The 27,377-nt window shown below is 39.8% G+C and overlaps 1 protein-coding gene across 6 annotated transcripts in view; it reads right to left on the minus strand.

Annotated features, from left to right (window-relative positions):
* The window catches only part of npl (N-acetylneuraminate pyruvate lyase (dihydrodipicolinate synthase)), a 53,443-nt gene that overhangs the window by 24,039 nt on the left and 2,027 nt on the right, over positions 1-27,377 (minus strand). For all 6 annotated transcript variants that reach the window (XM_072273985.1, XM_072273986.1, XM_072273987.1 and 3 more), the window contains exons 4-5: positions 26,250-26,337; positions 18,961-19,018 (exon numbers count right to left, since the gene is read on the minus strand). In XM_072273985.1, the coding sequence (XP_072130086.1) occupies positions 18,961-19,018; positions 26,250-26,337 (146 nt within the window). The remainder of the gene's footprint in view (positions 1-18,960; positions 19,019-26,249; positions 26,338-27,377) is intronic.

Raw genomic sequence — 27,377 nt, forward strand, 5'->3', positions numbered from 1 at the left:
AAAATACACAGCCTATATAAAGTAGAAATAATGTATGTACAGTGTAGTATCACTAACCTGAATTGGGAAGACAGCGCAGAGCACACTGATGATGGTGTGTTAGACTGAGTCATCACAGGTTGGGTGGTGCAGTGGCCCTCACCCTCCAGGCTGCCGACTGATACATTGCCGCGAAGCACGCAGGGGTCCAGCGGTAGCCGGAAGGCACACAGCACATCTTTAAGAAAAAAGCCGAAATAAACAAGCTAATTAATTAGGTGCTGCCCGATACATAATTAATTAGCTTGTTTATTTCGGCTTTTTTCTTAAAGATGTGCTGTGTGCCTCCCGGCTACCGCTGCATTCTCCGTGAATCGGTATCTCTCCATGGCCCGGGGGTTGGGGTGGTGGGACACTGGGGTGTCATCTCATCGTCGTCTGTTTCCATTAGAGCAGGCGGCTCATCTTCTCCTATGACTGCCCACCTCAATGTCGAAGGTCGAGGTTCGTCGTCTGCTGTGGCTGATGTGGAAGGCTTGCTTGACTGCTGGGCCTCGCGCATTTTTCTATCATACAGCTCTTTGTAAGCACTCAAACCATCCTGCAAACATCCCCTAAACCTACGTACGCTTTCAAAATTAAAGTCGTACTTTATCATTGCAGTGAAAATCTCACGCAGTTGCTTTACGTTCATTTCGCTACTACATTCGGTTTTGAATGTTATCCTTTCCTCTTCCAATTGCATCAGCTCTTCACCTATCAGTTCTTGGTCATGGGATGCCAAAACCTCTTCAACATCATCTTCATCAGCTTCCACAAGCCAAACTCACTTAGTCCTTACTTCGTTCACCACGATCAAAACGCTTGATTATGTCTAGTTTTACGCTAAGTATAACACCCTTACAAGCTCTTTCAGGCTTTTCCAATACCTCAGAACTCATCTTGCAAACGGCTGTTCACAGGCACGTGTTAAAGCAATGCCGTTACGAATCCGGGGGAGAGCAGCTGCTCGGGGCGCGCACTGCCTTTTATCGCGCGCTGATTTTTTTCGTAACAGTGAAAATACCTTCTGTTAGCGAAAACAGGGTACTAATGTAGGCACGTGGAATTCTGCAGATACTGGAAATTCAAGCAACACATATCAAAGTTTCTGGTGAACGCAGCAGGCCAGATAGCATCTCCAGGAAGACGTACAGTCGACTTTTCGGGCTGATGGGACAGGAGGCCCAGGGAGAAGGAAAAGGAGGAGGGAGGGGAAACCCAGAGGATGGGCAAGGGGTATAGTCAGAGGCACAGAGGGAGAAAAAGGAGAGAGAGAGAAGGAATGTGTGTATATAAATAAATAACGGATGGGGTACGAGGGGGAGGTGGGGCATTAGCGGAAGTTAGAGAAGTCAATGTTCATGCCATCAGGTTGGAGGCTACCCAGACGGAATATAAGGTGTTGTTCCTCCCACCTGAGTGTGGCTTCATCTTTACAGTAGAGGAGGCCGTGGATAGACATATCAGAATGGGGTTGTGGATAGGCATATCAGAATCCTTTTTCTCCCTCTGTCCCTCTGACTATACCCCTTGCTCATCCTCTGGGTTTTCCACCCCACCCCTTTTCCTTCTCCCTAGGCCTCCTGTCCCATGATCCTCTCATATCCCTTTTGCCAATCACCTGTCCAGCTCTTGGCTCCATCCCTCCCCCTCTTGTCTTCTCCTATCATTTTGGATCTCCCCCTCCCCCTCTCAAATCTCTTACTAGCTCTTCCTTCAGTTAGTCCTGACGAAGGGTCTCGGCCCGAAACGTCGACTGTACCTCTTCCTAGAGATGCTGCCTGGCCCGCTGCGTTCACCAGCAACTTTGATGTGTGTTGCTTGTACTAATGTAGGTCTTTCGTAACAGTGAGGTTTCCTAAAGCGAACGTTCGAAAAGTGGGGGACACCTGTAATAGAAGGGTTTCTACATAATGCAAAAGAGAAGTGTTGCCCTATCAGGTTGTCACATAGTCACTCAAAAGATAATGAATTGAAGATGGTCTGTATCCTAATGGCATGAATGTTTTCTAATTTAGGCAACTTTCCTGACCCTCCAGTCCTCCCATTATCCACCCACCTCCAGTTCTCCCATTATCCACCCACCTCCAGTTCTCCCAAAACCAGTCCACCTCTTGGTTCTAGTCACCCACAACCCATACGGTTTCCACACCAGCTTCTCCTGTTCACATCCTCCTCCCTCTCTTAACAGGCCCCCTCACCACCTTTTAGCCATCCACCTATAGTTCACGTTATAACCTGCTTAACCTGCATACCTCCTTTGTATTCCAATCACCTTCTCTCCAACCTTCACCCTCCCCTCCCCCACCTCCCAATTTCCTCCATCTACCCCTTTTACTTTCATCTCTGTCTACCCCCACCTACAACTGTCTCCCAACTCCACACTCCTAACCCCCCACCATGACACATCCTATCCATCATCTGTCACTTCTCCTCAGAACACCAATCACCTTGGTATCCTGTCTCACCATTCTTTTTCTTTATACTGACCATCTTCCTTCTCAGTCCCAGTCCTGATGCAGGCTCTCAACCCAAAACATTGACAATTCCTTGCCACCTATCATCCCCACCCACCATCGGTACTGCCTGATCCACTGAGTTGCTCCAGATTGTTTGTTGCTCCCATTTCAACACAAAATGAAAGTGTTGACTCTGAGCTATTTGTGTGGTGTTCAGATGACCAAGTTATTAGGCGTTCTCCTTCGCACAAAGCCTTATCCGAAAGTTAAGTGAACATGCATGAGATTTTCAATTTTTTTTTAAAACATTGACTAAAAATATAAAGCAGCTGACCTGATGGTTCGTAACATGACTTTTGGGAGCTTCTACATGGACATTATGGTCGCAGGAAGTGAATAGACAAGCAGTGACACACAAAATGCTTAAGGAACTTAGCAAGTCAGGCAATATCCATAGAGGAGAATAAACGGGCAATGTTTCAGGCTGTCAGTCCTGATGAAGTGTCTCAGCCTGAAACATCGCCTGCTTATTCCACAGATGCTCCTTGACTCGCTCAGGTCATCCAGCATTTCGTGTGTTGCTCAAAATTTCCAGCATCTGTTTGAGGAAAACAGTCACAATGCTTCTAAAGTTCAATTTGGTACAATGCCCTTTCTAGTACATTACTGTGTATGACTACATAGCTGCAGATAAAGATATTAAAGTTCAATGCTTTCAGAATCTTGAAGTTATGATAACATGATCATCATTCATCTAATGAAGCCAAAATAAAACACCTGTTGTCACTGTGACAACTCTGCTGTTTCTGTTGCCATCACTAAAAACTATGATGCTTTAATAATGCGCAAGATTACCAAAGACATTACAATGCCCAGTAGTGAAAAGGTGTTGCAACTTCAATAAAATATAAACTATTGGAACCGCATCTTACTGCATTTTCACTGTCAACTTTCCTGACCAGAGGATTCTCCAGGGAGCGCTCATGGAGTGAAGTTGTCTTTGGCTTCGCTCCAATCCTGTTACTTTTTCTTTTAACTAATGATCTCCCTTACTTAACTAATTTTTGCCTACACTAGAAGATTTATTCTATACTACTGATCTTTCCTTGAACTGTAACTGTGAAATCTGAAGAAATGAGCAAAAAAATAAGTACAAGATCCAAAGTGCGTGAAACAAAAGATGGGAAGGATTCCGACGGGAACGGAGGAAAAAGAAAAGGTGATCCTAAGCAAACGGAGCTATCTTATGAGATTATGAAGAAGCTTTTAGATGAAAAATTTGAAGAACAACGTCAAAGTTTAACTGAGAAATTTGAACAACATCATAAAAGTTTTAAAGAAAAAGTCAATCACGGACTCTCTGAAATCGCTTGATTGTGAAGTTAAACAACATCGAAGTAAGATTATTGAATTAGATGCTGAATCTCAGAAGAGAGATTTAAAAATCGAGAAATTGGAGCAGAATTTATCTTTGACCACTAAACAACTGGAACATTTTAAATCCAAGATTATTGATCTTGAAAACTGATCTAGAAGACAGAACTTACGTATAATTGGTCTCCCCGAGGATGTCGAGGAAGGAGACCCTTCAATATTCTTTTCTCAATTTTTAAAGGATGTGTTTGGTTCTGTATTCCCCAATGATCCTCCATTGCTCGACCGCACCCACCGCACATTGCATCCAAAACCGGTATCCTCTGAATCTAGACCGAGGCCAGTTATTCTCCGGTTCCATTACGTTAGCGTTAAAGAACATCTTATCCGTATTGCCCGCCAGCAAGGCATGATTAAATATCGACAACATCAATTCCATTTGGTCAAGGAACTACAGTCCTGAAGTGATGAAGGCACGGCTGGCTTTTAAACCTTTGACGTCGGAATGCTACCAAAAAAATCTCAGACCGGCCTAATTGTGTCCTGCACGTTTAAGAATTTCTCTTTCGGACTGATCTCATCGTGTCTTCCATTCCACAAGTGTGGCTCGAAGTTTTTTGGATGAGCACTACTCATCTGCTACGGATACCATGCTTTAATTAATGTTTTGCGCTCAGCATCGGCTCTGTTTTTCAGGTGCTTTTTTTTAAAAAAAGCCTTCGATTATTGTATGAAGAAGGTCTTTTATAAGCTCAAGATTTTCGTCTTTGGTTAGTAGTGTAGGTATTTTTCATAACTCAATTAAAGTTTATTTTCCCCGCAGATGATTTTACTTTTCTTTAATTCATTAATTTTTAATTATTTGATTTCGGACATTGTCATCAATGACTTGATGGTAAATTTTGACTGTATGGAGGAACATTTTCTTTATTTTTGGCTTTGTATAATTAAAATGGCGGTCTGTTTCCCTTTTCTCATAAGTTCCTTTGTTCTTTCTGTCTACGCCATTTTCTTAAGTTTCTTCTTCCCATAATTCCTCTCTTTTTTGAAGTGCCATTTCTAATTATTTATGTTTCTAATCGATTAATCATATGTATCGGCACTTACTTTTTTTTCTCATTCATTTTAGAAATCATAATATGTAGATTATTATAGTACAGTTTAATTTTTTTTATTGGATTTCAGGGGGGGGGGTTCTTTTTAACATATATTTTTGGAGTTACCTTCTGGAGAAATGGGGTTAGATTTAGTATTAGTTCTTACTCTAGCCTTCTCTGGCTTAGCTTGGGGATTTCAGGGGTGGAGGGTGGGGGGGGGTTCTTTTTTTCTTTCTTATTAATTTTTTCTACTGGGTTGATTTAGTACTACAAAGATGTCTGCAGTGTCGTGATTTCCGGTTCTGCTCCCGCTCTTAATATTTATTCCTCTTCCGATCTCATGAGTTTACATTATGGTTAACTCTTTATATACCAAAGGGTTAACATTAAGTAATGGCTCACATTATTAATTTTATCTCTTGGAATACAAATGGTTTAAACCATCCAATAAAACAAAAAAAGATTTTTAAAGTATTCCAAAGACTGAATGCTCACATTATTTTTGCACAAGAAACTCATGTGAGGAAAGAGGATAATCAAAGTTTCTTTAGATTTTGGAAAAAACAAAAGTACCACTCGAACTCCCAAGGCAAAGTGAAAAGAGTTTCAATTTTTATAGATCCCTCAGTAACATTTACTCATCAAGATATGATTTCAGATCATAGTGGTAGATTTTTGTTAATTACTGGGTTACTTTTTAATTTAAAAAAGTTGCTATGGTTAACGTTTATGCTCCAAATGTGGATTATCCTGAATTTTTTAAGCACTTATTCACTTCCTTCCCTAACTTAAACAAGTATATGTTGATAATGGAGGGTGATTTTAATTGCTGTTTAAATCCCATAATGGATAGATCCATATCTAGTCCGGCTTTACCAAATAAGGTGGCTACTCTTATTAACTCTTTTATGATTGACTCTGGAATTTCAGAAATTTGGAGATTTCAACACCCTAAGGATAAAGAGTTTTCATTCTTCTCACATGTTTATCATTCTTATTCTTGAATTGACTACTTTTTTATTGACTCTTATTTAATTTCATCTGTAATTGATTGCAATTATGACATTATTGCCATTTCGGATCATATAACCATATAACAATTGCAGCACAGAAACAGACCACCTCCGCCCTTCTAGTCCGTGCCGAACTCTTACCCTATCCTAGTCCCACCGACCTGCACTCAGCCCATAACCCTCCATTCCTTTCCTGTCCATATATCTATCCAATTTAACTTTAAACGACAACATCAAACCTGCCTCATCCACTTCTGCTGGAAGCACATTCCACACAGCTACCACTCTCTGAGTAAAGATGTTCCCCCTCATGTTACCCCTAAACTTTTGTCCTCTAACTCTCAACCCATGTCCCCTTGTTTGAATCTTCCCCACTCTCAATGGGAAAAGTCTAACCACGTCAACTCTATCAATCCCCCTCATAATTTTAAACACCTCTATCAAGTCCCCCCTCAACCTTCTATGCTCCAAAGAATAAAGACCTAACTTGTTCAACATTTCTCTGTAACTTAGGAGGTGAAACCCAGGCAACATTTTAGTAAACCTCCTCTGTACTCTTTCAATTTTATTGACATCTTTCCTATAATTCCGTGACCAGAACTGTACGCAATACTCCAGATTTGGCCTTACCAATGCCTTATACAAATTCAACATTACATTCCATCTCCTATACTCAATGCTCTGATTAATAAAGGCCAGCAAACCAAAAGCATTCCTCACTACCCTATCCACATGAGATTCCATCTTCAGGGAACTATGCACCATTATTCCTAGATCACTCTGTTCTACAGCATTCTTTAATGTCCTACCATTTACCATGTATGTCCTATTTTGATTAGTTCTACCAAAATGTAGCATCTCACATTTTTCAGCATTAAACTCCATCTGCCATCTTTCAGCCCACTCTTCTAACTGTCCTAAATCTGTCTGCAAGTTTTGAAAACCTACCTCATCATCCACAACACCACCTATCTTAGTATCATCTGCATACTTACTAATCCAATTTACCACCCCATCATCCAGATCACTAATATATATTACAAACAACATTGGACCCAGTGCGCTGGGTCATGCTCCAATGAAACTTTCTATCAAGTTAATGGATACTTCTTCTACTATTAGACAATGGCAATTTAATTCTAATTTGCTTCAAGACCCAGATTTTGTTAAACTTATGAAAGAACAGATTGATCTCTTTTTTCCCCCCAACTAGTATTACGGAAGAAATTTCCAACAGGACAGCATGGGATGCTTTTAAAGCTTATATCTGTGGACAGGTTATTTCTTATTCCGTTGGTTTGAAAAAAAATATTAAGAATGAAATACTTCTGTTGGTTGACAAAATTAAAGAAATTGATAAGAAATATTCTATTGCTCCTAGTAAGGAGCTTTATAAACAGAGAGTTGAACTTCAAATGAAACACAGTTTATTATTAACATCCTCGATTGAAAATTAATTAATGAAAAGTAGAAGTGAATTTTACATTCATAGTGATAAATCGGGTAAATTATTAGCTAATCAATTGAAAATTACTTTGGTTAAGCGTCAAATTATCAAGATCCGTAAACATGATGATACTTTGACAGTTGATCATGACGAGATAAACAAAACTTTTCAAGGTTTTTATACCTCTTTATACCATTCTGATTTTCCTCATGATCCTAACATCATGCATGACTTAAGGAAATTGAACTTTCCGAAATTATCACCCAAAGAATGTTTAACATTAGAAACTCTTATTACAGATGAAGAAATAACAGCTGTTATTTCTTCAATGAATTCCGGCAAAGCACCTGGTCCTGATAGTTTTACAGTGGAATTTTTTAAGCCTTTTTCCTCTATTCCCCTCCTTGGTTGTCTAGAATATTTAAAGAAGCAATCAGATTAGGTAAATTACCACAATCATTTTATGGAGCTTCTATTTCTTTAATTCTTAAAAATAAAGATCCTATTGATCGTGCATCATATAGACCGATATCTATTTTGAATGTAGATTCAAAAATTTTTTCTAAAATATTAGCAAATAGGTTAGAAAAGGTACTACCTCAAATTATCTCTGTGGACCAAACAGGATGTATTAAAAACCGTTATTCATCTTTTAATATCAGGAGGTTAATGAATATTGTTTATACTCCTTCACTTAGCACTCCGGAATGTATTATTTCACTAGATGCTGAGAAAGCTTTCGACAGAGTTGGATGGCCATATTTATTTAGTGTGTTTGAGAAAGTTAATTTTAGTCTGATATTTATATCTTGGATTAAATTAATATATCATACCCCTGTGGCTTCAGTTGGTACTAATAATCAAAGTTCTCCCTTTTTCGTTTATCTCAGGGTACTAGGCAGGGATGCCCTCTTAGTCCATTATTATTTGATATTGCCCTTGAACCTTTAGCAATTAACATCCGAGACTCACCTAACATTTTTGGTATTACCCGTGGAAATGAAATACATAAATTATCATTATATGCAGATGATTTGTTATTATATATCTCTAATCCTGGGAAACCGATTCCCGTTATTTTATCTTTGCTGGCTCAATTTAGTAACTTTTCTGGTTATAAATTGAACCTTAAAAAGAGTGAACTATTTCCCCTAAATATGCAGGTTCCTATTTATGGATGTTCACCATTCAAATTGGTTACTGATTCTTTTACGTATTTAGGAGTTTAAAAAAAAAATATCACAAAAAAGCATAAAGATTTATTCAAAGCTAATTTTTTATCTTTAATTGATCAGATTAAACTTTTGTTTACTAAATGGTCACCAATGTCTCTGTCATTGATCGGTAGGAACAATGCTATCAAGATGATTATTTTGCCTAAATTTTTTTAATATGCATTTTAAAAAGTGTCAATTTTTATTCCAAAATCCTTTTTTGATAATGTTGATTCCAAAATTTCCTCATATATATGGCAGAATAAAAATCCTAGGTTAGGTAAAAGACATTTACAGAAATCTAAAAAGGAGGGGGGTTTAGCTCTGCCAAATTTTAGATTTTACTATTGGGCAATTAACTTTTGATATTTAAAATTTTGGTTATGGGACTTGGATGTAATTTCAAGTCCACATTGGGTAAATCTTGAATGTAATTCTTTACAAGGGTTTTCGTTGGGTTCTATTTTAGGGACTTTGCTTCCCTTTACTCTTTCTAAATTTTATAAACAAATGGATAACCCAATAGTTAAACATACTTTACGTATATGGTTTCAATTTCAAAAATTTTTTTTTGAGTTGAATCAATTTATTTTAGCAAGTCCTATTACATCTAATTTCTTTTTTCAACCCTCTATTATGGATCAAGCATATCTGGATTGGAAAATTAAAGGCATAGTTCAATTTAGTGATTTATTTTTGGATAATTGTTTTATGTCCTTTGAACAATTAACTAATAAATATAATCTACCTAGATCTCACTTTTTTTTTAGATATTTACAGGTTAGAAATTTTTAAAATACTGTTTCTCCTAACTTTCCGAATTTATATTCAATGGATATTTTGGAAAAAAGTTTAGATTTAAATCTTTTTCAGAAAGGTGTTATAGCAATTATTTATAATACAATTATGAAATTATGTCCTGACGTATCTAATAAAATTAAGACTGATTGGGAAAGAGAACTTAAGATTATTGTACCGATTGAAAAATGGGAAAAAATTCTTCAATTAGTTAATTAATCCTCTGTATGTGCTAAACATGTGTTGATACAGATTAAAGTAGTGCATAGGACTCATATGTCTAAAGATAAATTATCTCGTTATTATTCTTATATAAATCCTATACAGGTGTCCCCTGCTTTTCGAACGTTCGCTTTACGAAACCTCACTGTTACGAAAGACCTATATTAGTTACCTGTTTTCGTTAACAGAAGGTGTTTTCACTAATACGAAAAAAAGGCAGCACGTGCAAAAAGCAGCGCGTGATAAAAAGCAGCGTGCCCCGCGAGCAGCCGCTCTCCCCCAGATTCGGAACTGCATTCTAGCTGGCATTGCTTAAACACATGCCTGTGAGCAGCCGTTAGCAAGATGAGTTCTAAGGTATCAGAAAAGCCTGAAAGAGCTCGTAAGGGTGTTACACTTAGCGTAAAACTAGACATAATTCAACGTTTCGATCGTGGTGAACGAAGTAAGGACAAAGTGAGTTTGGCTTGTGGAAGCTGACGAAGATGTTGAAGAGGTTTTGGCATCTCATGACCAAGAACTGATAGATGAAGAGCTTATGCAATTGGAAGAGGAAAGGATAACAATCAAAACCCAATGCAGTAGCGAACGGACCAAAAGTGAAGTCGTCCAGGAACTGAACATGAGGCAACGGCGTGAGATTTTCGCTGCAGTGATAAAGTACGACTTTAATTTTGAAAGGGTACGTCGGTTTAGGGCAAATTTGCAAGATGGTTTGAGTGCTTACAAAGAACTGTATGATAGAAAAATGCTCAAGGCTCAGCAGTCAAGCAAGCCTTCCACATCAGCCACAGCAGATGACGAACCTCGACCTTCGACATCGAGGCAGGCAGACATAGAAGATGACCTGCCTGCCCTGATGGAAACAGACGACAAGATGACACCTCAGTGGCCCCCACCCTCCGGGCAGCGAACTGATACTGATCTGCGAAGCATGCAGGGGTACAGCGGTGGCCGGGACGCACCCGGCCCATCTTTAAGAAACACGCCGAAACAAACAAGCTAATTAATTAGGTGCCACTTGGCACGTAAATGTCGGCTCAGATCAGAGGCAATTGCTGATTGCGACATTTATGTGCCAGGCGGCACCTAATTAATTAGCTTGTTTGTTTCAGCTTGTTTCTTAAAGATGTGCCGGGTGCATCCCGGCCACTGCTGTACCCCTGCATGCTTCGCAGATCGGTATCAGTTTGCTGCCCGGAGGGTGGGGGCCACTGCACCACCCCAACCTTCAACGACAGCCTAACACATCATCAGTGTGCTCAGCGCTGTCTTCCAGATTCCTGTAAGTGATACTACAGTGTACATACTTTATATAGGCTGTGTATTTTTATGTGTTATTTGCTATGATTTGGCAGCTTCATAGCTTAAAGGTTACTGGAGAGCGCTTGCACCGTGTTTCTGCTGAGAACACTTGCGTGAGATTTTCGCTGCGGAGAACAGTCTGGCAATGATTGTGGAAAAGTATTTCGACTTTATGTAGGCTGTGTATTTATCATATCATTCCTGCTTTTAATATATGTTACTGTTATTTTAGGTTTTATGTGTTATTTGGCATGATTTGGTAAGTTATTTTTGGGTCTGCGAACGCTCACAAATTTTTCCCATATAAATAAATGGTAATTGCTTCTTCGCTTTACGACATTCCGGCTTATGAACTGTCTCATAGGAACACTCTACCTTTGGATGGCGAGGGAAACCTGTATGTGATAGCTGTCACTCCGAGATAGCTTCTTTAACCCATACGTTTTGGTCATGTCCTTTGTTGAAAAAATATTGGAAAAATATTTTTGATATTATCTCAACTGTTTTGAATATTGATTTACAACCTCAGCCAATTACTGCCATTTTTGGGTTACCAATGATAGAATCAAGTCACTTAACTTCTTCAGTTCGTCAGATGATTGCATTTCTTACATTAATGGCTAGAAGATCCATTTTGCTGAATTGGAAAGAGATTAAACCTCCTACCACATTTCATTGGTTCTCACAAATTATGCTGTGTTTAAATTTGGAAAAAAAATTAGAAGTGTTCTTTATAATCCCTCTATTAAATTTGAAAAGACTTAGGAGGCCATTTATTCAACATTTTCATATGATGTCAACATTTTCATATGCTGACCTTTTCTAAACTTATTCTATTTCTTTGTAATATTTGTTGAGAGGAATGGAGTCATGACACTAATGGTTCCTTTTTTTTTTATGATGTGACATAACAGCCCATGTCTTTTTTCAGTTTAGTTGATTATCACTGTTTAGGTTAGTTTTTTTTGGGGGGGGGTATATTTTTATTGTTTTTCATGATTTTTTAAAAGTTTTTTGTTTTATATTGTTCATCTGCGTCCTGTATGATTGGGAGTTTTAACATTTAAGTGTCAACTGGGTTTATATTTAACTATGTCAATTACAACGATGTATTCCCAATAACTTTGTATCAATACTATGCTATGTTTATTATTATGAAACTAATAAAAAGATTGAAAAAGAAAGAACTTTCCTGACCAGCAGGATAAACATCAAGAAATTGAAATATTCAAAAGAAATCTAAAGGAAGGCCACAACAAAACTATGATTTTAGGAAATGGATATTATCACTCAATTGAAGATCCATTTAAAACTAATTTGTCAGAAATAACAAAAAACTGGAACCACTGAGAACATCTGTGGGGTGGGGGGGGGGAAGAAAAAGCAGCATTCAAGTTTCAGGGTAAAGACTCCTCGCCTGAAGTCTAGTGAGAAAATAAGTTAAAATTTGGTTGGGGAAGGAATATACAATGGAAAATTCCTCATTATATATGGTCAGTATTGTTATAAATTACTCCAGCTTATCAAGCTACCTTGTTGATACTTTATTTCAAAGCTTTATATGCCTTTATTTTCTCTTCACCCACACTTACTAATCTTTTGACTGAATAGCTCCATAAACATTGAAATGCCCTCAGCAACCCTGCCCTCATCCAACAAAAATATTCCCATCTCTCCCTCACCACGTGCAAATCAAAACTAACTGGTCTTCATTTTTTAAAAAAAACGCAAACACGAGGAAATCTGCAGATGCTGGAAATTCAAGCAACACACACAAAAAAAACGCTGGTGAACGCAGCAGGCCAGTCAGCATCTATAGGAAGAAGTACGGTCGGCGTTTTGGGCCGAGATCAGTCCTGATGAAGGGTCTCAGCCCGAAACGTTGACTGTACCTCTTCCTAGAGATGCTGCCTGGCCTGCTGCGTTCACCAGCATTTTTTGTGGTTTCATTTTCCCAGTTTGCATCAGGGTGGTACAGTCTGACCACAGATACCACCAGACCTGTTGAGTGTTACAACATTTCTGTTTTTACTTAGAATCTCCAGCAACTGCAGATACTGATTTTCATTTTCTGCTATTCATGTGCTGATTAAAAAAAACTTCGACCAAGATTGTCATAATTGCTTAATTATGTTCCAACAGGTATTACAACCTTTTAGAGAACTGTACTGACTTTACCAGTTAATTATTTCAATAAGGAGATTTATCGACATTAATGGCACAAAGGCCTTCAGTGTTGCTAAATGTTTTGGTGTTAATACTGAAAAAATATATTGATGGCCAGCATCCAGTACATTCAACCCAGCCTCTGGGCTATATTCACTGGGTGGCACAAAGAACATGTTATATTCCATGCCTTAATGTTAACAGCACTGTGCAACGTTGAAACCTTATCAGTGTGCCTGATTACATTGTTAAAGTTTCAAAAAATTATTTTAAATAGATCTGTAATGTGCAATGAATTGCAAGTTACAACTTGCTCAGGGTGGTTTGTATTAAGTCTGCTTTAATTGACCAGCTGATAGTAAAGGTTGGATAGGTTAGGATTTTTTGGGGGCACTCCTGTTTTCACAGATGGTTATGAAGAAAAAGCATTTAAAGATGTATATTGTATACATTTCTAACATTAAGTGTACCTTTGAAACCTTGAGACAAGAACTAGAGGTCACAGGTTAAGGGTGAAAGGAGAAATATTTAAGGAAAACCCAAGGGGAACTCTATTTCTCAGAGTGGATATGGATGGATCCGATTTTAACTTTTGAGAAGTTTAGTGAAGTACATGGACAGGTGTGGTATGGAGGGCTGGCGTTCAGGTGTGGGTTGATTGCACTAGGCAGAATAAGTTTGGCACTGCCAAAATGGGCCAAAGGGCCTGATTATGTGCTGTTGCACTTTATGACTATGAATAAAGGTATAGATTTTCTAAATGAAGTGCAGGGTTCCCTAAAGGGAAATTTGCAAGCTGGGCCAGTAATAAGGAAGGCAAATGCAATGTTAGCACTTATTTCCACAGAACTAGAATACAAACATCAGAAGTTGTAATGCTGAGACTTTATGTAGTGTGAGTTAATTAAGTCTGTTCTGCCAATTGACCATGGCTGATTTATCCTTGCACCCCCATCTTTCTGCTGTCTCCCTGTAACCTTTGACACTCTTCACTCAATGACTTGGCCTCCACAGCCATATATGTCAATGAATTCCACAGATTCACCACCCAAGAAATGTCTGCTCATCTCTGTTCTAAGGGATGTCCTTCTAGTCTGAGGCCATACCCTCCAGCTCTAGATTCTCACACTGCTGGAAACATCCTCTCCAAATCTACTCCACCTTGGCCATTAAATATTTGGGAGGTTTCAATGAGATCCACCTCCTCCCATCCCCACCCTCATTCTTCTAACCTCCAGCAAGTACAGGCCCAGAGAAGTCAAACGCTTATGTTAACACTTCCATCCCTGTAGCCTCTGGCATATCCTTTCTTAGATGCGAGGCACAAAACTGTTCACTATTACCACCTTAGAAGAACAAGTTATCCTGAATCCCAAGGCATTATTGATTATGAATAGACTGAAAATTGGGGGGGGGAACTGCTAATACAGGAAATAAAGCAGAAAATGATGAAATAATTAGCAGATCAGGCAGCGCCTGTGGAAAAAGAAGCTGAGTTAAAGTTTCAGGTTAAAGTACATCCTTTAGAATTGGGAAAACAATAAAAAACAAATACAAATTAGTTTCACATTGCAGAGATGAGGTGAAACAGATGGGACAGAAAAGAGTTCCCAATTGTCTTATATACATATGACTGAAAATAATTAATGCTCACTGACCAGACCTTAAGCTTCCATTTCAGGGGCGTATCTACGGAAAATAGTGCCTATGGCAAGCACTGAAACTGCATCCCTGTCCAAGCATCTGACACCCATCTTTTAGATAACTTTAACCATAATATCAGCTCAAAAATACAAGCTCGTTAATCTTTTAATTAACAAATTATGGCACTACATGAAAATTATAGCTGCACCTTCCTTGCTTTCACTGATGCAAATTGGTCTATGATGTGATCAAAGTCAGTTTTTTCCAGTTTCTTCTCTTTCTACACTCAGCAGAGCAAGATCACAGAGTCTGCCTTGACCCATGGAGGCTCTCAGATATGAAAGTATTAGTTTTAACTTGCTGAATGATCTCTCACAGCTGGCGATGGAAACTGCGACGGTTAGCATTATCTGAATAGCAATGCGAAGATTGGGGAAGAAATCATCTTCACACTGAACAATAAATTCAAGAAGCTCTTCAGGTCTTGATATTTTCATGTTGACCCACCTTGATAACAACATTCTGCAATCCAAAATTTCTTCATATAGCTGCTGTCCATCAACATCAGAACTGTACAATTCGCCCAAATTTTTGCACTTCTTTAGGTCATTACTGTCAGCACCGTAACACAGTCCCTCGACTGTGGAAGGAAACCAAACTTCAGTGTCGTGCAAACGAGTGAACCTTTTGTCCATTTCTCTGCGAAGACAGTTGTGTGTTCCCTTCATGACTCTTTCCATTTCCTCCTTAGCTTTTAACTCAGCGTCTTGAGTTCTCATCAGCCATTCGTTTATTTCGTCTCTGACGTCTTTCAACTTCAATATTCATTCTTGACAGAGACTGACTCCTCCTTTGAGTGATTCACTGACCAACACTTCTCTTTCATCATAAAAATGATCTCAGAGGGCTTTCAAATCCAGGGCAGCATTGTGGAAGTTCGTGCCAGGATCCTGCAGCCTCTTTTGAATACGGTCAATACAAATGAGTACTTTGTTCCAAAATCCTAGCAAAATCAGAAAATCGTAACTCAACATGTGGTTGTACAGCTGCCTTGCGTCACTTCTTGTTTCACTGGTCTCGTTTTCATTGTCTATCCTGTCCTGGAGAACTTGAAGTATCTCTTCAAGGTACCTGCTCATGGTCTTCACCGCTTCTGTCCTTGCACTCCAGCTGGTTTCGGACTCCGACTTAACGACCACAGGCACGGCGTTTCTGAGTTTTTCCCAGCACTGTGTTGAACGAGAGAAAAACACATAGAGAGCTTCGATGGTTCCAAACAATGTGACCATCATTGTATCCTGCTTGGCTGCATGTACACCCACCAAGTTGAGTGAGTGATTGTCGCAATTCACAAACACTGCCAGGTTGTTTTTCTCACTTATTGACAAACACCACTTCTGTGTCCAGCCATCACAGCAGCATTGTCATAGCACTGTGACCGACGATCTTGTAGCTCCATTTCGTCCTTCTCTAGCTGTTTCAAGATGTCTTCAACCAAGCTCTCAGCATCTTTCTGGCTTATCTGGATAAAACCAAGGAAGGACTTTCCAACACAGACTGTTTTCCTCTCAAAATCAACTTCTACATACCTTACTACTTCTGACATCTGCTCACTGTGTGCCTGATCAGGAGTCGAGTTGAACATGAGACCATAGTACTTGGCTTTACAAATGCTTCTCAGTAAACTCTGGTGAACAGTGGATGCCATTATGTGGATGAATTCGTTCTGGACACCCAGTGAAAGATAAGATGTGGATCCAGGATGACTTTCCAAATGAGTGAGGTGTTCTTTTATGACAGGGTCAAAGATGGCCAGTAGTTTCAGTAAGCCAAGGGAATTTCCCACATTGGAGTCATCGTCTTGCTGAAGTGACTCCCTGTGTCCTCGCAAAGCCAGGTTCTGAGTTGCAAGGAATTTTATGCAGTGAGAGATTCTCGTCAAGATATCACGCCACTTCTGCATTTCCTTCTCAATCGGTGACTGAAATACCGCATCAATAACTCCTGTTTCCAGCTAAATTTCTTTCCATTTCTTTTCACTGTGTGAAGCATTCCCGATGATTCTTGGCATTTGCATGAACACTAATCCTTTCAGGTGCTTTCCACTGGTTGAATCCACTTTCCTGCTCCAATCAGGATTGATGGTCTGACTGGGAATAGAGAAGACAACAGGTACAAAATGCAGACTTTTTAAGAAGGGGAATAGACCAGCCATGAGCGAGTCACTTCCTCACCATGATCATTTCCCAATTTCCTCTTGAACCAAGTTTTGTTCATTGAGCAATTATTTGTTGGTAGGAAAGGCCCCTCACTGTTCTGGGAATACTTCGAACCCAGCTTTATAATTTCTGTTCTCAACGCTCCAGGCAGAATTGCTTTTCCAGTATCCTTGTTGAACTTCAGAAGGCCAGTGTCATGCTGTTCAATCACTACTGGTATAACAGTTCGAGGCTCTTTGACACCATCCAGTTCACTAGGTTCAGTGTCGTCAGCTTCAATCTCGTCAGGTAAAATCTCATCAATAAACTCAACATCACCACCACCACCATTGTCTTCCCCTCCTGTCATGTCCACGTTCTCTGTGGCAGCCTCACTCTTAATCCCATCATACTCGGATTTATCTGACTTGACTTCCTCCTCGGCTTGTGACGCATTTGTACTTCATCCACCTTCGGATTCTAACAAACTTGTAGCAGGTGCAGGCGACTCCATGGAATGTGTCGAACTACTTGTTCCGGGGTTTTCAAAGAAGGGCATGAAGAATTTGCTCTTCTTGGCTTCCTCTACTTCCAACTTTCGTCTCTTCCGTCCTTCAGCTCCACTTTCCTTTTTCTTCATGAAGAAACGTTTCATGGTCTTCTTACACAATACACTGAAATAAGGCCATCCTAGTGCTTCTCATCCATGATAATCAAAGACAGATCATACATCTGAAGAAAATTTTTTTCCCCCCACTATCTGAGGATGGCTTGTCTGACTTTAATAGAAATTGCTCAGTGGCATCCAGGGAATGTGCCATACCTTAGATACACCACTGTTCCATTTCTTTTAGAAATTAAAACTATTTCCCATATCTTTGTACACGTCAGTCAATATAATGCCATAGATGCATTTAGCACTGGCAATTAAAGTACTCTTGATTTAATATCTTCCAGAAGACCAGAGTAAAACAAGTCTAAACAATGAGACCCAAAGTGTTTTCAGCACATGTAAAGTTCATTTTTAAATGTTCAAACTGTAATAGATTTGAAATGATGACCATTTATTTTGAGTGAGAAGCCTATTATACTGTTTCAGCAGGCCGACTTTAAGCCACCTGAAACAAAGGTGAAACTCTTCACTTTTTCCTCTCACGGTATTATCATTCAACATTCAGATTTGATCATTTAAGTATTACAATGCAATACAAAGTTGCTCACTACAGTAAAACCAGTCAGGTAGCAATTTATCTGAAGGCTACTTGTATTGTCTGGTTATAATATCATTATTTGCTCAGATTCTTAAGCAGCTTGCATAAGAGGTTTGATGTCCTCCTAATGACTTCCATAAAAGTACAGGCCTTAGAAGTGGTTGTTTGGATACAAGTTTTCCAGATTTTAGGCAAGGATAGAAGATAAAACAAGTCCCCTCAAAACAGTCACTTTAAAAGGAAAAGCAAACAAGCTAAAGAATACCATCTCAATCTAAAATATTAACTAATAGTTAAAACAATGCTGGAAACAGACATTTCAAATAAAATCTAAAAAGACAAAAGATTTATCCTCTTCTGCTGGGAATGGAAGATTAATATTTCAACAATACTGTTTCAATTCTGATGAATCTTCTATGCATTTCAAAATTCTAATGTTTTCATATCAGAAATTGTCAAAATTCATGTGTACTTTGCATCTCATTTTAAACCAGTTTTTTTTCCCTGAAAGTTGACTACAAACAAAATTTAAATGTGCAACACCATTAAAAAACACTGGAAGATCTCTGAATTTATGAATGAAAATAAGCAGTCAATGTCTCAAGCTGAAATCCAGATTTGATGAAGGGTCTCAGCCTGAAACGTCAGCTGTTTATTTGCCTCCATAAATGCTGCCGAATCTGTTGAGATCCTCCAGTATTAAGTATGTTGTTCAAGATTTCCAGAATCTGCATAATCTCTAGTGCCTTCAAAATGTATACATAGTCATTTCATAAGTTATTGAAGCTCACCAATTCCTGAGATTCTTTTATACTCAAGGCACCAACGTGGATGATCACATGATCTAACCTGCAGAGAAGGTGAGAAAGATAACATAATCAAGTTTAAAGTTCAAAAAGCAAGTGTCAACGTGACAAGTGGATGGAAAAACAGTGTTCAGGAATGAGAGATCAGCAACTGCAGTGTTCTATGGGCTTTTAGCACTACAGACTTATCAACAATTGAAATGGTAACAGCCTCTATGAATGATCAATGACGGATTCAAAAGGAGTTAAATGTAAACCATGTACAGAAATCAAACTAAAACTTGGCAACCACATCCTCGTCCTGAACAAGGGTAAGGGTCGTTGCCAAGTCCAGTATTTATTACTCAACCTCAAATTACTCCTCAAGATAAACTTTGTCACATGTACTGTACATCAAAGAAAATGCAGTGAAATATTTTGTTTGCACAATCATTTTACGAGCTGTCATGTTTCCAGCACCTACACAGCATGCCCAATTTGCCAATCCCACCGAATGAGAGAGGAATTTGGAGCACCCAGAGGAAACCGCAGTGGTTACAGGGAGAATAGCACCTTATAAACAGTGGCAGCAGTTTAACTTTGATATTTTGATCACTGGTGCTGGTAAGCATTAAATTGCTATGCTATTATGCCTTGCAAGGTGGTTAAAGGGAAGAGAGAGTGAGGCTGACGCTGCGCAACTCTCCCTCACTTAAATCCAAATCACGCGCTAGTCTCGACACCATCATTATGGTATCGAGGTCCTCATCGACGTCAACGATGGACGAACCACCTTATTAAACCACTGCAGCAGTTGTAGTGAAAAGCAGTTCATAGATTTCAATTTGATAATCACGAAGGAACGTTGATGTACTTCAATGACAAGAAGTATTTAATTTGAAGAAAACCTGCAGTCAATAATACTCACCTGAGGTTAATGCCTTTGTTATACTTAAACAGAACTAGTTTGCGAAGTCCCCTAGGTGAACAACAGCAATACATTTTACAGGCAGTAACACTTCAACGATGGAGGGAATAGGTGTTTATAGTGTAGATGAAGTGCCAATCATTCAGGCCGAATGTCAAGCTTCTTCAGAATTACTGGAGCTGCATACATCAAGGTAAATTAACAGCAATCCATCACTCTCCTGTTTTGTTGCAAGATACCCAGCATCTGACTTGTTCCGGTATTGATAAAGGTAGTACTGTTCTGTACTTGCTGCCTTTCTCATTCTTGATGAGAGAGGTTGAGTTTAGGAAATGCTGTCAATATCTCTGTCTATATGAACTGAAAAGTATTTTACAGATAGCAAACCAGAATTTTTAATTACCAGGGACTTTTGAAGGCAAACTTTTTTACCAACACACCTGTTGTCTACATTTTAGCGGCTTCATGTGCTCAGGAGTTGCGAATGGAATTGAAGATGATGCAATCATTTGTAAACATGCTCATTACTGACCTTACAATAGAATGCATTGATTAAACAGCTGAAAATGGTTGCTCCCCAAAAAAACACTGAACCCGAGATTATTGATCCTCAACATCCATAACCATATTGCTTGATGAAAATTATCAAACAGCATTTTCCCCTTGACACCAATTCACTTCCATTTTCCCCTCAGACTCCATGCTCAACTATCAGATGATGGCTTGACATCCAGAGCTCATCTCTGTAATTTATACCTTGGATTCATTCTTGGACCAGGAACCTTAAAGTTAATCTTGTAATCTACATGCAAGGCAAAGGTATTCAAGTAATCGGCAAGTACAATTTAACATCACTGTTGATGACATATACTATTGCTCTGCTAAGGACTGAAAATAATTTAGCTGATGATTAATTGGATTTGGTTTGTCTGGCTTTTGTGAACAGGTAACACTGGACAATATTCAAGGTTTATACATGATACAGGTGCAGTTCATTCTGAAACAAATCTACAAATGGAAATGTTGTCCTGATACACAACTGTTTCTATTTCCACTGCGCTCAATCCTTTCTGACATCATGGGGAGTAATTGAAATTGGCTAAAGAATGACTTTTGTGATGGGGGGGGGGGGAAGAGGCATTTCAAGACAAAGCCAAAAATTACTCATTTACTTAGCATTTTCAGATGATCAGAATTGTAAACACTCATGCAAACAGAGTTAAAAATTGGATGATGGGCCAAACATTAATGAGAATAAGCATGTCCTTGGAATCACCTCCTCTTGCTGGCTGATGAATAGTGAGACACAGCAGGGATGCAGGGGCTTATTCCAATTTATCTAGTCATTAAGGTCTATTATCTGTTGAGAATGCAGGGAGACCAATTCTGCAGCCTGGATGTCAAAGGCAAATTCTTTACAGAGTATTGGGATGCCCTCCCAGGGGTGGTGGTAGAGGCAGATACATCAGACATTCAAGAAACCAAGACAAGCACATGAATGATAGAAAAATGGAGAGCTATGTAGCAGGGAACGTTAAAATTGATTTTAGACTAGGCTAAAAGTCAGCACAGCATCCTGGGCCAAAGGGTTTGTACTGTTCTATATTCCGCGTTCTCCACTTCAACATATTTTTAGGCAATCCTATCGCTGGGCCCACTATGCCCTCTGAACTGAAGTTGATATTTCATTGTAGCAGTAATCTCAAGAATATGCCAGGACACAAAAGTTGTGGATACGAGTGGTATACATTTCTGCTGATTTATGATCCTCAGAAACTCGTGAAAACTCAGATTAGAGCTGCAGATGTGTACCAAGTCTATCCGATTTAGTATAATTGTGTCATAACACAGTTATCTTTTAACTCCAAAACAAATGTAATAAGAAAAATTACAATTACACATCTGCATAAATGCTAAAAGCGACCCTTTGAAAACTATCTACAGAGAAAAGACAAGAACTGTAGGGCACTACACTCTAAGGCATCTTCCTCCACTCCCAATGTGAGAGTCGGCCAAGGTCTTAGCTGCAAATAAGCAGTTATACAAGATCATAGAATGTTATTTTGAAATGTAATAAAATAAATAGAAAATATTTATTCATCGGACAAAGTTACCTGATAATTAGAATTCACGGGGCTTAGTGGGTGATAATTCATTGTTGAATTACAGTATCCCTGCATTTGAAAATTATTTCATATGCTCTTTAGCAGTTAAGGTCATCCAGATTGTGAAAGCCTCCATAAACTGAAATACTTATCTTTTTATATTAACATTTCATAGGAAAGAACACTATAGCTTTTTTTTTATAAATAAAATGTTGTGTAATTTAATATTCCAACTCATTAAATCAAAAAGATAAGGTCCTTTACTTCTCAAATACAGTTCATTGGGTCAACTAGAATTTAAGAATTATTTGTGCATTCAAGTCATATTGACAAGATTCCTTTGCTGTCAACATTCAATCATCAAAACTCATGGAGCGTACCTGATGTTCTTATGGCGAAGCCCAAGACTGGGATCTGCAGTACAATTTAAACAACAAGATTCTTAATCATTCTTAATAACCTAAATAAAAGTTGTATCTGTGACAAACCTATCAGAATTTTTTGAGGAAGTTACAAGTAGGCTAGACAAGGGAGATGCAGTGGACGTTGCAGTGAACAGAGCGGCGGACACCCCTGCTGAAATCTGGAGGAAAGCACACAGAGGATGCAGAGGGGGATCACAAAGGCGAGGAAAGAGGTTGAGACAACAGAGACTTATGGAGAAGAGGAGTTCGGTGGGTAATGAAATGGACAAGTTGACAGCGCTGGCCAGGAGTCAGAGAACATTTCCGGAGAGCAGAGTTGTGTGTTTTGCTGAAATGTGGCTGCACGAGGACATACCCGACCTAGACTTTTCCATGGAGGGCTTCCAGACCGTTCAGGCTGACCCGGAAGTGCACTGAGAGCGGTAGGCGTAAAGGAGTTGGGGGCTTGCTGTTCTGGTTAACAATGGATGGTGCAATCCTGGTCATATTACGATCGAGGAACGAGTTTGTAACCCGGATATTAAACGTTTTGCTGTTGGGCTCCAGCCATATTCCACTGAGATACCACACTGGGCTTCATGGGAGGTCGTTCCTGCCAGTGGCATCGAACTTTGCAGCTCCTCCAGTGGAGGGTCAGACACCCTGAGCCAATAGGCTGGTCCTGGACTTAATTCCATCTGGCATAGTTTGCATATTGTTGTTTGATTCTTTGTGGTTTTTGTATTGCTAGATTTATGCTCTACTCTTGGTTGGTACAGCTGTAACGAAACTCAATTTCCCTCGGGATCAATAAAGTATGTTTATCTATCTATTTGGATTTTCAAAGGCCTTTGACAAGGTGTCACACATGAGGCTGCTTAACAAGATAAGAGCCCATGGAATTACGGGAAAGTTACATATGTGGATAGAGCGTTGGCTGATTGGCAGGAAACAGAGAGTGGGAATAAAGGGATCCTATTCCGGTTGGCTGCCGGTTACCAGTAGTGTTCCACAGGGGTCCGTGTTGGGGCCGCTTCCTTTCACTTTGTATACCAACGATTTGGACTATGGAATAGATGGCTTTGTGGCTAAGTTTGCTGACGATACGAAGATAGGTGGAGGGGCCGGTAGTGCTGAGAAAACAGAGTCTGCAGAGAGACTTGGATAGATTGGGAGAATGGGTGAAGAAGTGGCAAATGAAATACAATGTTGGAAAGTGTATGGTTATGCACTTTGGCAGAAGAAATAAACAGGCAGACTGTTACTTAAATGGGGACAGAATTCAAAGTTCTGAGATGCAATGGGACTTGGGAGTCCTCCTGCAGGATACCCTTACGGTTAACCTCCAGGTTGAGTCTGCGGTGAAGAAGGCGAATGCAATGTTGGCATTCATTTCTAAAGGAATAGAGTATAGGAGCAGCGATGTGATGTTGAGGTTCTATAAGGCGCTGGTGAGACCTCACTTGGAGTACTGTGGGCAGTTTTGGTCTCCTTATTTAAGAAAGGATGTGCTGACATTGGAGAGGGTACAGAGAAGATTCACTAGAATGATTCCGGGAATGAGTGGGTTAACATATGAGGAACGTTTGTCCGTTCTTGGACTGTATTCCTTGGAGTTTAGAAGAATGAGGGGTGACCTCACAGAAACATTTCGAAAGTTGAAAGGCATGGACAGAGTGGATGTGGCAAAATTGTTTCCCATGGTGGGGGAGTCTAGTACGAGAGGGCATGACTTAAGGATTGAAGGGCACCCATTCAGAACAGAGATGCAAAGAAATTTTTTTTAGCCAGAGTGTGGTGAATCTGTGGAATTTGTTGCCACGGGACAACAGTGGAGGCCAAGTCATTGGGTGTATTTAAGGCAGAGATTGATAGGTATCTGAGCAGCCAAGGCATCAAGGGTTATAGTGAGAAGGTGGGAGAGTGGGACTAAATGGGAGAATGGATCAGCTCATGATAAAATGGCAGGGTAGACTCGATGGGCCAAATGGCCGACTTCTGCTCCTTTGTCTTATGGTCTTATGGAATTCAGCTCAAAATTTAAATTGTCAAGGGTAATGACTGAACACTTGACATGACCTTAGATACATTGGGCAAGAATGGAAAATACCTGCCCTTCTTGCTTTTAAGCAACTTGTGTTGGGAAATGTGGAACATGAAGTTTAACTGTCGTTCTCCTATCCCCATCTTTCATGAACATGGAGCATTTGAGGCAAAACAGTGGACAAGCATAGCTCATGACGATGTGCAACACACACAAAATGCTGACTTCCTCGTGTTCGTGACAATGTGGCTGTGAAAAAAAAAATGCCTTCGACTGTATAAGGTCATGATGAATTATCTAAGAATGAGAAGCATCTATAACTACAGGTTTCCCCCGCCATCCGACGGTAGATCGTTCCTATGAAACAATTCGTAAGCCGAAATGTCGTAAAGCGAAGAAGCAATTACCATTTATATGGAAAAAATTTGTGAGCGTTCGCAGACCCAAAAATAACCTACCAAATCATGCCAAATAACACATAAAACCTAAAATAACAGTAACATATAGTAAAAGCAGGAATGATATGATAAATACACAGCCTATATAAAGTAGAAATACTTTTCCACAATCATTACTGAACTGTTCTCCGTAGCAAAAATCTCACGCAAGCGCTGTTGGCAAAAACACGGCGCAAGTGCTCTCCAGTAACCTTTAAGCTATGAAGCTGCCAAATCATACCAAATAACACGTAAAAATACACAGCCAATACAAAGTAGAAATAATGTATGTACAGTGTAGTATCACTTACCAGAATTGGTTCAGCGCCGAGCACACTGATGATGGTGTGTTAGGCTGAGTCATCGCAGGTTGGGTGGTGCAGTGGCCCCCACCCTCCAGGCCGCCGACAGATACCGAAACGCGAAGCATGCAGGGGTGCAGCGGTAGCCGGGAGGCACACAGCACATCTTTAAGAAAAAAGCCGAAATAAACATGCTAATTAATTACGTGTTGGGCGGCACCTAATTAATTAGCATGTTTATTTCGGCTTTTTTCTTAAAGATGTGCTGTGTGCCTCCCAGCTACTGCTGCATTCTCCGCGAATCGCAGGGTGGTGGGACACTGGGGTGTCATCTCATCGTCTGTTTCCATTAGAGCAGGCAGCTCATCTTCTCCTATGTCGAAGGTCGAGGTTCGTCATCTGCTGTGGCTGATGCGGAAGGCTTGCTTGACTGCTGAGCCTCGCGCATTTTTCTATCATACAGTTCTTTATAAGGACTCAAACCACCTGCAAATATCCCCTAACCCTACGTACCCTTTCAAAATTAAAGTCGTACTTCATCATCGCAGCGAAAATCTCACGCAGTCACTTTCCGTCCGTTCACTACTACATTTGGTTTCGATTGTTATCCTTTCCTCTTCCAATTGCATCAGCTCTTCATCTATCAGTTCTTGGTCATGTGATGCCAAAACCTCTTCAACATCACCTTCGTCAGCGTCCACAAGCCAAACTCACTTAGTCCTCACTTCGTTCACCACAATCACAACGCTTAATTATGCCTAGTTTTACGCTAAGTGTAACACCCTTACGAGCTCTTTTAGGCTTTTCCGATACCTTAGAACTCATCTTGCTAACGGCTGCTCACAGGCATGTGTTTAAGCAATACCGGCGAGAATGCAGTTCCGAATCTGGGGAGAGCGGCTGCTCGGGGTGCGCGCTGCCTTTTATCGTGCTCTGATTTTCCCCGTGCACTGATTTTTTTTCTTAACAATGAAAACACCTTCTGAAAGTGAAAACAGGGTACTAATGTAGGTCTTTCGTAACAGTGAGGTTTCGTAAAGCGAACGTTCGAAAAGCGGGGGACACCTGTACTCACTTCCCCTTTCCTTGCTTAATCCATTCTTCGGCAACCAATTTTCTTTCTTCAACACTAAGTGACATGCCCTCCCCAGTTGTTCCATTCACTGGAAAGCAACAGAAAGAAAACATTGTGGCACAAGAAGTTCTTAAGTAAATTCAATTCTGGAAATAATTGCAGTAGATAAAAATGTTATAATAGATTAAAAAAATGTTTACAATTAGTACAACTACTTTATAGAGAACATTAAACACAGCAAATTTAGTTGAACATTTACTTGCATCCCAAATGAAGTTACCTCACCCAGGTACAAGAAGGAGAGAAACTGCAAACAAAATGCAACTGCAGATACTGTACCACTGAGGTGGAAGAACCTACATTTTGATATATTTAAGAAAACAAAACAATATTTGCAGGATCTCAGCAGCATCTGTGGAAGCCAAGAGATGGTCACTGCTTTGGACTGAGACCCACATTAGGACAGGGTGCAGAGGGAATATGCCAGTATATAAAAGCCAGAAGGAGGGGTGAGAGGGAGGCTGATATACAATAGGTAGAACCAGATTAATGAGGTGGCAAGTAATGGGGGGGGGAAGAGGGAAGGGAATGAATCCGATTAACAAGGGGGAACAAAGGAAAGGACAACCCATGTGGATTGCTGGGAGAAAGGGATTATGGGTATTGGTTACCTGAAATTGTAAAATTCAATATTCAACACAAGCAACATGCGTATTTTATGTACTCAACACAAGGTAGGAAGGAGGGTGTTTTTTCCCCTGATTAGCAGTCTAATCAGCAGCGTTACACAAGGATCAGTGATGGGATGTTGCAACTGTATATGCAGCAGTCACATTAAGAATTATATGCTTGTCCGGTCATCACAGTACAGAAAGGATACGGAGGCTTTGAAGATACTGTAGTGCCAAAGAGGTTCACCAGGATGTTGCATGGATTAGAGACTACTACCCACAAAGGAGTTTAAACAAAGCCACATTGTTCTCTGTGGAGAGTAGAGGAGAGGGGTAAACTTAACTCATGGGAGGCACATAGTGGTCAGAGTCTTTTTCCCAGGGTGGAATTGTCAAATACAGAACAGCGTAGATTTAAAATGGTGTGGGTGGGTGGGGGGGAGGGGGAGGAGAGATT

This window comes from Mobula birostris, chromosome 12 (assembly GCF_030028105.1).
Source record: "Mobula birostris isolate sMobBir1 chromosome 12, sMobBir1.hap1, whole genome shotgun sequence".
Lineage (NCBI taxonomy): Eukaryota > Metazoa > Chordata > Chondrichthyes > Myliobatiformes > Myliobatidae > Mobula > Mobula birostris.